This window comes from Amphiura filiformis, chromosome 13 (assembly GCF_039555335.1).
Source record: "Amphiura filiformis chromosome 13, Afil_fr2py, whole genome shotgun sequence".
In the NCBI taxonomy this organism is placed as follows: domain Eukaryota; kingdom Metazoa; phylum Echinodermata; class Ophiuroidea; order Amphilepidida; family Amphiuridae; genus Amphiura; species Amphiura filiformis.
In genome coordinates this window covers 28961119-28974604 of record NC_092640.1, presented here as the reverse complement: position 1 = coordinate 28974604, position 13486 = coordinate 28961119, and the positions used below count along the sequence as shown (strand labels likewise).

Below are 13486 nucleotides of genomic sequence, written 5' to 3'. Positions count from 1 at the left end.
GTGGGCTTATTTACATTACCCTATCAAACCGTCCCAACACTTATGGCCAGCATTGTAGCTATTATCCTATAATAGTTAGTCCTTGTTAACTATTAAAGATACAATTTAATAGGTTAAACCTTAAACTTCAATTACAAATGGAATCGGGGCACTGAGAGATAACCAGGGAGGAGTATCGATTCTGTTACTAGTAGCATATCTTTCAAAAAGTTTTGATCGGAAACGTATTTTGTCCTTCACGTACGCCACTATGTGTTGCGACCGACGATTTATTAATAACATTGGATCAGTTCTATACCGTTTCATTAAATGAACCATCTAACTAAGATAAACGATTTCAATTTTGTCTACAAGAGATTTGGAATTAAAGTGACGCACACTGCGCAAACGACAATGCAGACCTGAAACAGACTTAAATTTAGTTGAAGCTTCACTTGTTTTCTGTATTTGACTTTCGCTTTACATTTAAACAAAGTTTCTCAGAGTTCCGAAGTGATTCAGTTATTCCTCCCAGAACTGCAACTCTAGTTTATATATCATAGGGTCCATTTCACTCAACTTTACTAAGCTTTGGTATGTTTCGAAATCGTTCGTAACTTACGACGAGTCTCAAGTTCCATTTTACGTACTAACCTTACTTACGAACGGTACCCTTCGTAAATAATAGGAATTTACTACAGGGATCATTTGTAAAGTTACGTCTAGTATTGGATATTCGTAACGTTACGAACGGTTACTGGACTTACGAAGGGTTAAAAGTTTAGTGAAATGGACCTTACTAGAATTTACTAGACCATTTTTATTTTTAACCTGTTTTCAATCGTCATGCATCAACTCATTGAACTCAATTTAAAGAGGTGTGATCTGATTTCTCATGTTCAGTTTTCTATCTTAGATTAGGCCTACCATTAAAACAACTTACGTTTCTAAATTTTGAGTTGCATTGCTGCAACAGTTTTGATATGAGAAGTACAAACGTGTATAATTAAGTTTCATCCTCCTTTCAAGTACTTACATCGTCTGTCAGATTTTGATTTGCCTTGTTGTCCATCAACAATTTACATATCTGCTTATCATTTGTCTGGACTGCAAGTAAAAGGGGTGTCGCTCCATCCTTAAAAAAGTTTAAGAACAAGAAAACATAATAAGAAAATGAAGTAGTAGAACAACACAGACACACAAGTAATTAATTTACAGTAATTTTTAGACACTTCGGGTTGTATACTTGGCAGAATTATAATGTTAACATTAAATTATTTAAAACAGTATTCTTTCTTTCTTTCTTTCTTTCTTTCTTTCTTTCTTTCTTTCTTTCTTTCTTTCTTTCTTTCTTTCTTTCTTTCTTTCTTTCTTTCTTTCTTTCTTTCTTTCTTTCTTTCTTTCTTTCTTTCTTTCTTTCTTCCATTGTCGGCCAGCGTTTGTTTGTTTATATCTTTTTATATATTGTATTTGTCCTTGTTAATACAACAAAAACCCTTCACGCGATTTATTTTACTCTAAACGCCATACACTCTGTGGCATACACTACTAAAACACGTCACATTTTCATCAGTTTCGATATCATACATGACATTTTGTGTTAGGGTCAGATCCTCCTGTCAAGAGAATCACGCAGACATTATAGTGTCCTCTCAGCGCTGCGTAGTGCAGTGGTGTAAACCCATTCTGAAATGCAAAGATCCCATAGAAATACAAATTAACACACCATCTCTTTACGTACCCTACACTAGACGTTATGATGTTCCTCTATATTGCACCAAAGAAGATTTTCATGCAACCCCATAATACAACATGGTTTTGCAAAATGCTCCAAATGCGGCTCCCGATGTAAAACGGTTCCCAAAGACTCCTGCACGGTAATTTGGTAATATGATCTAACTCGACTTTTTACAATAAACACGTTCAGTGAGCCAGATTATCAGTAGCGATACTGAGTGAGCTGGCAAAATCACATTTTGCACATTGGCATTAAGCAAGCAACTCTTTAGTATATAGTATGTAAAAGTAATAATAAGTTTCAACAAACAGACAAATATCAAAGAAATGTCATCAAAAAAATTAAAGCGTTTTTTATAGTACTTACAAACGTCTTTGAATTGTTGAGATCTGCAGACTTACTCAACAACAATTGGCAACTTGATTCATGACCATTCATTGAAGCATGATGAAGAGGTGTGAAACCACTCTGTGATATGATTTAAACGAATATTATTGCGCTGGGTTAAGTTGGGAGCTAGGAGCACCCATATTCACCCCTATACTACCCTGCTACTATATACATCTAGTCTATCTATACTATACTGCGCCAAGAAAGTATCCTTACACTTGGAAAAATAATCACAATTTCAAAACTGAATCATATTGGAATAAATTTGTTTTTGTAATAGATGCACTATATAATCCTGCACATTATGACACCACATTGAATCCAATGTGACCTCAAGAAGTAAAGTTACAAGCAATGAATAGACGAAGGTCCAGTTTTAAAAGTGACTAATTGGCCTATACAAGGCGCAAAAAGAGTCCAACAAGCGCAACAAAGAGACTACACAGTTTTTTTCAATGAAACTTTATTTAAAGCAATATTTACTTAAGTTTTTACTTTCTGTACTTTTCATAAGTTGCATTTTATTTGTCAGCTCTTTTGTTTCAGTTTTCTTTTGTTCCTCTCAAACCAAATGTCTAGTTCGTGGATTTTTGAATAGGCGAACCTTAACGGTATTATATCAACATCTATGATTATTTAACCTATTTCATGCTCACTTTTATTTCATACTTTTCTGTGGTTGTTTCTCCCAAACACAACCTCCCTCTGGTATCTAGGCACATGGGAGAGTCCTTAACATCAAAATTGTTTTGGTTTGCCACTGAGGCCTTTGTTCAAACTCGTTTACCTTGTTAGAACTGGAGACGTCAGCATTTCCATCTTCGATGAGTATTCGACAAATGGGAGTATAGCCTTTAGAAGCCGCAAAGGCCATTATGGTGTCACCTGCCTAGCATGATAAAGAAAGCACAAAACTTAATTAATTTTCTGGGCCTTCATGCAAATTATCTCATGACACACCCATGATCAAATAACTGACCCAAACAGAGGTTAGTACATGCGCCCGAACATCCTAACATCCACCTCCACCCCCCACCCCAAAGGGCAACGTAACCAAGATGAACATGTTTACTTTGTACACTCTTCACTCGTTTACGTCCTAAAGGAGAATGGGAAATGGAAACAATATTATTTTCAGTTTTAGCCATTTAACTATTAACTAAAACAATGTATACTTCTTGATATTAATAAATTGATCATATAGGAAATAAGTCAAAGTCTTGTGGAAAGTCAAAGTCTTGAGTAAAGGCCAATAATATGTTAAAACAAAAATTTGGACGTCCACCCTGAGAAAAAGCATGGACATCATGACACCCCGTATAATCAAGCCTTGTGATCTCCTTTCACATTCCTCTTGTGTGTCAACTTTATTGGCTCAATATTTGAGTAGGCCTACAAACACCGCTAGGCCATGCTCCCCTCCGACCCATCATTTTTTTTGGTAATTTACATTTTGGGTCATTCCCAGAATACTTTGCTTTGTTGATGCGCAGATCATTGGTGCGCACGTAATTGTGGAGTAATGATGTGCGCCTTAACCATGATGTATGGTATACTCTAGATGTCCATTGCACAAGCTTTATGGAATTACCGAATGGTATATTGATAATATTTGGTAATAAACTTACTGAGTTTGTATTATCTGCTACAGCTCCGTGAGAGATTAATAATTTGAGAAGAACTTCATCCTGATTTTCGGCTGCATATCTTAGTGAAGTTTTACCGGACTGTTGCGGATATAATAAAACGGAAAGAACAGTAATAGCTCAGGAAGCTTTCAAAATGTAAAACTTAAATCTGGAGTGGAACAATTCATAAAAAAGGTTCTGTTTTTGAGTTCTGTTTTCGCCACTGTTTCTGTGCCGAATTGAACAGGTTTACGGAGCGTATTCGATTGCATCTCAGCCGCCGTGTGGCCGATTGCGATGACTAAAAAGTCGGGGTTCAAGTTTACGCTCTATGATAATCACAATTTGATCACCTTTTATCTTAATTTAGTCCCCAAAAGAAGAAGAAGAATAATATGAAGAACAAGAAGAAGGCTCACACAATTTAGAAATAGAGTTGTTTGATGGAGAAATGGAAAATCGAATAACACGAAAAATAAGAGAGAAAATTATTTAAGATCGATGATGATGACGAGGCAGTGGCGTACCGACTAATATTGGGCAAGTTACCCATGACTTCATCTTAACAAATTGTGACCAAAATTCGTGATGCGAATCTTCCTTTTGTCCTGCTTTATACCAAATTTAATCTAATTTTGTGGCACTAGAATACATTACCTTTTTTTTGGCAATTGTTTCGGAAAAAGTAATTGTGGTAGCTTATTACTAGTGGGACGATTTTGTAATTTGCTTCACCGCGGAAATTATCTACTACAAGGAACAAAAGGAGGGGAAAAGAAGTAGAATATGATGTAGTCAAATAAATTACAGCTGGTTCTTTTGTCAAATCGTTACTTGAATTCTCGCCTTTCACAATACGATGCGCCTCCAGCGGTCGCTGGGTCGAGGCCAAAATACGCAGTGCATGATGGGAAAATGTCCACATCCAAAGCCCACGCACAGTGTCATCGCCCGATATCTTCATGGCAGAAATCGCCATGGTAGGTTGAATCCACAGCCACGCATGGCCATTTTGTTCCGACCTGTTTAATAGTTTTGAAACGCATAATGGGCTGAGGGACATCTGACTAAGGCTATTGACAATAGCCAAGTAACTGACCTCTGTACGGTCAGTGAGCATACATACGCCATGAGGTCAGGCTGCTTTTAGAATGCGTCCACGATAGTCTCCTACACAGCCATTTTGTGTCGGTCTGACACTCGTTGATCCTGTATGTTCGTGATAGTCTGGCCCGAGACTACCTCCACGAGTCAGACTACACTGCGCTATGCGGCACATATAAAGTCAGAATTTTTTAAGTTTTGAGCTCAATACTCATGGTTCTTTCTCAATACGCAGGCTAACGACTATCATATCCTTTCAACACATATGTTCAAGTGCAAGCAGCAAAATATGGCTTCTTTAGAACAAAATCATGACGGGAGATATTCATCATTTTCTACCCATAGTGCAGTTACGTCCACGGCAAATTCACCGTGACCTTTCCAGTCATAAACCCGCTTATTGAAGATTATTGAGCTACCGAATTGTCCGCTGCGGACGACTAATCCAATCGATAATGACGCTATTGACGTGTACGAGCGGAGCTCCACTGACCGAGTTTTGGGGTATTTTTCACTGCTTTGCAGCTGTTTGCTGTCATTTACTCATCAAGGCGGATCACCGTTATTATAAGGACTATGCCAATTATTTAAAGATTGACATGTAGAGAATAAGCCATACTTGATTGACAGAAAGTACTAAATTTGTACCTATGACGGTTTTATGACACCAATATTCCAAATACGACCAAGCCATGGCTGCCCGGTGAAGCAAAATGTGCATTGGAATAACACGGCGAGTTTGGATAGATGGTAGGATTTCTTTTAAAGCTTGTACCGGGTTGAAGATTCAGATATTTGGAAAAGAATAAGTAATTGAAACATAGAGCAAGTACTAAAATCATAGCTTTTATACTTTTTGATATATGATGCTAACTAGTTCATCCCCAATAGCTGCAACACAGCGCTACCAGTAGGGTTCAATTGCCTATTGTGAGTGTCCCTGTGTTGTGTGCATACATGTAATTAACAATAACTGTATGATGCCCGGTATCCAAAGATTTATCGTCTGAATATCAAATCGTGCATAGCACATTCACGTGTATCGATCCCGTGTATTCATTTTAGTGTGTCTGCTGTACAATGTAATTATTAACCAGGCGATGTCGGTGTGCCGCGTAATACGAATACAATACAGGAACATGCATCATTGTGGGTTTAAATATCACTATAATGATGTTACATGCGAATGCACACTAAAACAACAGATCCATTTTCTATCTATTGATCACAGGGAATCCTTCGTGGAGCTGTTTTCAACATATTTATTATCACACTCGCGTGAAAATTCAATAGCAGCTGGAACGGCGATGTCGACTCTGGAGTCGAAAATTTGACTGTCAAAAGCAACCGCTGGCGGCGCATCGTAATGTGAAACGCGAGAATTAGAAGTAGGCTTACCTTATCTGGGACGTTAATAACGAGTGACACTTCGCTTTCAAGTAGCGTTTTGCAGACTTCCAACTGTCTGTGTGAAACTGCGAGATGCAGGGCACCCTTTCCTTCCTATATAGGATTTTGAACATATAACTTTGTTTTAAAAGACACTTTTGGCACCAATAAATAGAAGATAACCACCAAAGATTGGTGACATCCTATAAAGGAAAGTGTCTTCGTTAAAGACCCATTCAGTGATCCCAGCGCAAGGGTAAAAATAAAATTATTTATAAATTGCTGAAAAGTGAAGGATAGGTCATTCAAATTGTCATTTTGTATTTTTGATATTTAAAATTTGGCTAAAACGAAGAAAACAGCCATATTGACGAGCTTGAAGCCCCATTCAAGTACATGTAGCTAATTTATATACTGACAGTATATTACAGATTCACGTAAAATGCCTTATTTTGTCTTAAATACACGGCTTTCGGCTGAACCATGCACTAGCAGGTTATGTTTGCACATCTATGACAATAACAGAGGTACCGAAATCTGAATTTTGATGATTTTTATGTTCGTTCGGATGAAACGCAGGTGAGAAAAATGTGTGACCCAAAAGGTTAAATTTGACTGATATTTTACCTAGTTTTTGCCAACATAATCAGACGTTTTGACACCCCCTAACGAAACGACTTTCGTTAATCGGATGTCATCGAACTATTGGTTTGTTTTTAGAAGCTTTATGAAACGGTAATATTTTGACAAAAGTCAACCAGGTGCGTAATGTGCAAAATTTGAATGTCGTTAATGATATAGTATGAAGTAAGCACTTAAAAAACTGCACATTGAAAAACTATAAAATAAATTGATAAATATATTATATAAATAAACATATAAATATGTAAATATAAATACAAATAAATAAATAAATAAATAAATAAATAAATAAATAAATAAATAAATAAATAAATAAATAAATACATGAATAATTCTTTAATCAATAACAATTCTGGTATTAATATATACTTACTGTATCTAGCCAATTAATGCATCGAGGGATATGGTGAAGAAAAACCTCAACAGTCTCTTGATCGCCAGTTCTTATTGCGTTGAAAAACTTATTACTATTGTATGATGTCAGATGTGGGTCATGCAGGAATATATTCTGGACGTTAGACTTTATGGTATAATTTGCATCTCTTACAGTAGCTCCTTTTGCAATTAAAATGTATTTGAATTCGTCATCCTTTGCATACCATAGTGGTGTTCTACCAAACTGGTATATGTGAAAAACAAGAACGATAGAACTATTTTTTTGTAAATGTGTAAGAACTTCAGCTTTGTAAAAGAGTCTTGACATAATAAAAAGACCACCCCTACTTCACGATGAAAAGTTTTTATTGCCTCGCTTTGTTTTGTTAGTTTTTCTGATGTTTTAGTGGCAGTGTACAGTGTCTACATGTTGTAAATATTCAAACTAAATTTAAGATAAATAGCGCCATCAGTTTTCACATTTAGTTAAAATGACTCTAGTTCTACATGCATCAAACAAACGTGCCCACATTGGCTTCCAGGCATGATCTTACTGGCTAGGAGAGAACCAACCGAAACAGTATTACAATTATTGAAAATGGCAGCAAATTTGGAGGGTAGTTCTAAGTGGACAGCGAGACAGGTCTCTAGAACGACGCCACAATCATTCATACCTACAGTACAACCTATTCTATTGTATTATCGTGAGACATTTCCTCTGGATACCCATAGAGGACAGAATTTTATTTAAATGAGAATGGCTCTGCCTTGAGTGAAGCAGCAGATCTCTCTTGCCAGGTATTATCTAAGCTTCATATAGCTGACTCTAGCCTCACACGCCAACTTGTTCTCCAACAGAAGATCAACTCTGCAGGCAATTTCCCTACCAGCACATGTAGCTTAACCAGGATTTACACAGCTTCTTGGAAATGTGAGATTAATTGCTACATTGGCGCCAATCCGTCAAGAAAGAAGAAAAACAAGATGAGGAAGTAGAAGACGGAGAGCAAACAGAACAGCAACAGAACGAAGAACAAAACAACAGGGGAAAATATTTAGGATTCATGTACCTGATCTTGGGCGTTAACATCGAGTGACACTTCATTTTCAAGTAAGTATTTGCAGACTTCCAATTGTCCGTGAGTAACGGCATGATGAATTGCCCGCTTTCCATCCTATGAGAATCAAAAACGGTATCAAATCGAGTTAAAATTGCGTTGGTTAATATGCCTAATATAATATAATAATGTCGAAGTGATCTAATAATCGGATTAACTATCATAGCAATGGATGAATACAATTTTTGAATAGATCGCCCAACACTACAAGTATATTGCACTAATCACCTGCGTATGTCTGCAAACATAGATTGAATACAATACCACTACTTTTCAAAAATATCAATCTTACAGGTGCGAGTGATCAGCCTTTCTTTGACATCTATGGTTCAATGCATAGGTACAGCGTGAACGTTGTCGTGCTGGGCGATATATTCATTGCTGTGGTATTTAATCCGATTAATTACGTCACTTCGACAGCGAACATAAAATGTGGTGGGCGATTTAAAATGCACGTGCCCTTTGCAAACTACGATGCGTATGCACACTTCAGGGCAAAGAACAAAGCACTGCCGGGCAATGACGTCACATGTCCAGTGGTCTAGAGTATGCATGGGATATGTAACATCCACAACCCATGTACTCGAAATTTTATTGAAGTCTAACCTCTGAGTCTTCATAGCAATTTGTAAGTCAAGCAGGGCATGGCCGATATTATTATAAATGTATATGAATAAAGAAACAAGAAACTTACTCTGTCCAACCATTCTGTGCATTCGGGAATTTGTTGCTGAAAAAGTTTTACAATCTCAAGATCGCCAGTTTTAACCGCATTGAAAAATTTCTGGTCACGAGAAACACGGGATTGCTCTACAGGCTTGTCGTTAAATATATCCTCGATAGAAGCATGTGTGCCCTCACTTCCTACTTGTTGATACATATTACAAATGTAACCTGTCGGGCAAAACAAAGTTTTAAAAGAAGTGACGTCACCCGTTCCTACAAAGCCGCAGTACAAAACAGTGCAGATTCCCGTAAACGATTTTACCGTACTTTCTAGACTATTTTCACGACCCACTCCCGCCTGGGCGTAAGTACCTATACACCGAATGCAAGTCAATAGACCTTTTTCCCTCTATCCCACAATGCACTATTCCAGGGGGTATGACGTAGTTCATCAACCTCATAGATCGTGTGCATCCGATGGTCTTTGCCAGGCCTTTGCAATTATTTTGTCTTAATATGGGCATACTGATTCCATATATGCGGATTATCGTAAAGGCCATCGATGTTACTAATTATGCAATTATTGAATACACGAGTGATGCAGTTACGGAGCGATACAGAACATCTGTGTAAGAGATTTTGTGTTCGTTTTATTTTCAACTCCGAAAAAAAAGTGAAACGGACGCCGGTAAAATATCACTGCGTGTCCCGTCATCAGTTTTTCACCATTAGGTCTATAAAATGTATACAAAGTTAGGTTTCAATAACAGGAAACTTTTTTGGGTGAATACACCATGTCCATAAGGCATAGAAATGTTGTTTTTTGCCCCCGAACGGTATTAGTGACCGTGGCGCCATTATCATCATTATCGGGGATTCCTTTTTTTTTGATGAAGGCACCAGTCGAAATGTCCGTATTCTAGAATGTAATGAACATAACTCTGTACTCCCCGGGGAGATGATGTATTTTGCGACACTCATACACCCCTGGAATAGTGCATGATGGGAAAGAGGGAAAAAGGTCTATTGAAGCCGTACTTATCGCAAAATGTTAGAAAAGACTGCCAGAAAACGTTTAAATGTCGGGTTATATAAAGGACATATAAAGGGAGGAAGCTAACACTTCTAAGTAACAATGAGATCTCAAACCGAAAAAGAAAACAGAAACGAAATCTGAAAAGATAAACAGAGCCCATAAATCAAAATTATTTGATATCAGAAGAACATTCTTCGTATTCAGAATGCAATTCGATATGTCTGATATGCTCTCATGTCCCACAAAATACTGTCCAAACATTGTTACCAGAGCCCTCAAGGTCACTTGGTCAAGAGTTTGGTATAGGCCTAATGGATCGCGCTGAAAATGTTATAGCAGAAAAGTGAAAGGTGCTTCCTACCGGGGCTTCCAAACAAACTTCCTGACGGAATTGTTATAAGGTCATGTTTTTTATACTGGGCACCTAAAAAGGGTGGCTCTGTTGCATTCTTACTCATCAAGACATGTTTACATGCATGTCGTTTATTTATTTGATGTTTATTATGAGCTTGTCTAGTACTATTTTGTTCCTTAGACATTGGACTTTCAATTTCTGAAATAAAAATTTATAATTTTAATTTGTACTAATTACTGTAACTCGTTAAGTCTAATTAGTCAGGGGTGGCTCATGTGGCGGAGGATCATGTGGCGGAGGATCACAATGCTGTACAATGGTGATCCTCCGCCACATGATCTTCAATAAACATTATTGGTTGATTTCTATTTTCTACTTGTTTCTGTACTTGATCTCGACTAAATGATATCATGTTTAGCATTCATTGCCTCAGTAAATATTTGTTAATTAGACAATTAAAATTTACTAATTATTTGTTGTTACAGTAATAAAGTTCATTGACCTCTATGCATTTTAATAGGGATTTAATGTATGGAACATTCAAAAGGGTGCTACGGGCAAACAAAACATGATAAAAGGCTCAAATTTCTTAAGCAGACCTTGGTTGTGATCCTCTTTACTTTAGTAAACTAAAAACTAGTAAAATATAGAAGGTTTGCGACAAATCTGAAAGAGCGCCCTCACACTCAATTTTGGTCCAAAAAGTCTTTGTCGAATTCTCTTTTAACTTTCAAAACTGGATCGTTGAGCTTATTTTACGTCTAGTTACATACCTCAATCATGAAAATTTGCATTTCCAGTGCCAAATAAGGTGTGTTTTGAAGAAATTTATATAAATATAGATAGATTTTTGACAACCCTGTATCTACATTTTGAATTACTTGACCGCCATAAGTTTCATATGACTGGGTGGGCAATTAAGTTAGCTATTTTAAACATTTGTCAAATTTTTACATTATCAATGTACGTCGGGGGGTGACACCCCTAACTGAATTAATATTTTCATCCTTATTTTGCTTGTTACACCCTGTATATTTTATGGGTCACCCTGTATAATGACTCCCATTGTTTCGTTTCTGAAATCATCCACATATATGCTCTCAGAATATATACTTTAATTGGGTTCTAATGTAAACTTTTGAAGTTATAGTACCAAACCTATAAATGCATGTGATTTGCCTGAAAAATACACATGCAACGCAATTGGTGCCCAACATAAAAAACATGACCATAAGTAGGCCTATGTTTCCGAATCGAATCCAAATCGGAAATCGGTAACCCATCCGCAAATTGCCAACTTCTAGCGTGATCAAGTACATAGTATACAAGGTACAATGTAATCACCTTAATTTTATGACATTTTGAGTTACTTTTTATGACACATTCAGAAAACACAAAACGACTTTCGAGTTTGAGTTTTGATTCAAATGTTTTAACAACATAAAATTTCGAGTATTATAAAGGTCATAAAAACGTTTTGTATGAAAATACAGTCAAACTACATATCTAAAATGTCAAAATTTTGCCAAATATTTCGTCAACACTTAAATAAAATTATGTTATGATTTTTTTTTTTATTTTTCAAAAAAATGTGTTTGAATGTTATAAAATCGTTGATATTGGAAAACCATACACCGACATTAAAACGTTTTCTGGCAACCTTTTCTAATCTTTTGCGAATATTGTATAGGCCTATAGAAAACATTTTGTGTTTACTAGTCAGTACCTTATTTGGGCGTAAAAGTTCATGACATATGCATCAAAATATTATGACGCCGATCGTATTCTCCCGGCCGACAGCGCAACGCCTTGACCGATCGGCAATCTCGCCCTCGACATGGATCGGGTATTGGGGGATTTTGGTCAATTTGACAAAATCGTACATTATTGTGGCTTAAAAGCCACCTATTTTCAGTATAGAGCTAATTATTGTTTTCTAAAAGAGCATGATTTAAACGTAGGCCCTACTAGGTCGACATTAGACGGTGTTAGCTTAATTGGGTACCTTAAGCAGTATGCAGACTTTTTTTATTAGACGTACAATATTGTATGTAACATATCTACGTTATTTAATATATTGCCATTCTATTTCCAGTAATGTTTAAGTTATAACGAATGTTTGATGACGTAAAATCGATAATATATTTCTACCAGATATTATACGTAACATATTATCGATTTTACGTCATCAAACATTCGTTAGAACTTAAACATTACTGGAAATAGAATGGCAATAGATTAAATAACGTAGATATGTTACATACAATATTGTACGTCTAATACTCGGAGTCTGCATACTGCTTTACATAATAAGAATTTATATTGCGCTTTATCATGAAATACCAAAGCGCATTACAATATACTCATACTTCAATACTTACGCTATAATAGACTTACGCTACAAAAACATGTAAATGAATAGGTGTACGATTTCACCAAAAAATCAGTATTCTTCGTGACATTTGTGACCAGTCGTTTCACTTGCCTTTTGAACTTTCCCAAAATTTCATCCTCTCTTTTTCTAGCCTAAAAACACCGCCAATATTTATCTCACACCATGCCCACTCGCTGACTGACTGACTAATAATTTTACACACAAAAAATAAATGTTGTCCTCCACCTATTCAATCCTACACCTACTACTTACCTACTTACCTGCGAATTGCATTCAATCATCACTATACGCTACTGTGTGCAGTTATATTCATATCAGGTACAATGCGTGATCCATGTTTACTTATATCCAAGTATATCAGTATACTATCATATAAAAGTTGCTCAGTAAACTCCCATTACGTCACCAATCTATATCCTGAAGAAGTTGACCTTCCAATAGGTAACTATAGCAATGATCAAATACAGGAACTTCCTTTGGGATCTGAAAACAATTTATTTTGCATGTTAGTCGTGTATTAAAAGGAACAATCATTTAGTCGGAAACCTTGACTTAGATTTTGGCTTTATTCAGGACCATTATGCACTCATGCCTACAGTAGAATTCACCACGAGCTTTGCAGGACTTAAACCCCATTAAAAGCTATTAAACCAAGATATCACCCATTGAAA

At 36.5% G+C, this 13486-nt stretch overlaps 1 protein-coding gene across 1 annotated transcript; it reads right to left on the bottom strand.

Annotated features, from left to right (window-relative positions):
* Positions 1-939: 939 nt before the first annotated feature.
* Positions 940-13173, bottom strand: LOC140167245 (nuclear factor NF-kappa-B p105 subunit-like). Its single transcript, XM_072190588.1, has 10 exons — positions 13076-13173; positions 9058-9257; positions 8316-8420; positions 7244-7489; positions 6238-6342; positions 3736-3834; positions 2895-2996; positions 2084-2185; positions 1567-1665; positions 940-1114 (listed from the first exon to the last, which is right to left on the bottom strand). The coding sequence occupies exons 1-10, from the start codon at positions 13086-13088 to the stop codon at positions 1004-1006; spliced, it is 1182 nt and encodes a 393-aa protein (XP_072046689.1). The 5' UTR covers positions 13089-13173; the 3' UTR covers positions 940-1003.
* Between the last annotated feature and the right edge of the window lie 313 nt (positions 13174-13486).

Excerpts from the sequence above, each read along its gene's own strand:
- LOC140167245 (XM_072190588.1), bottom strand. Across the intron at positions 8,421-9,057 it reads GCACAGAATGGTTGGACAGA|GATGGAAAGCGGGCAATTCA; the intron begins GTAAGTTTCTTG and ends TGATTCTCATAG. Across the intron at positions 6,343-7,243 it reads GCATTAATTGGCTAGATACA|GAAGGAAAGGGTGCCCTGCA; the intron begins GTAAGTATATAT and ends AATCCTATATAG.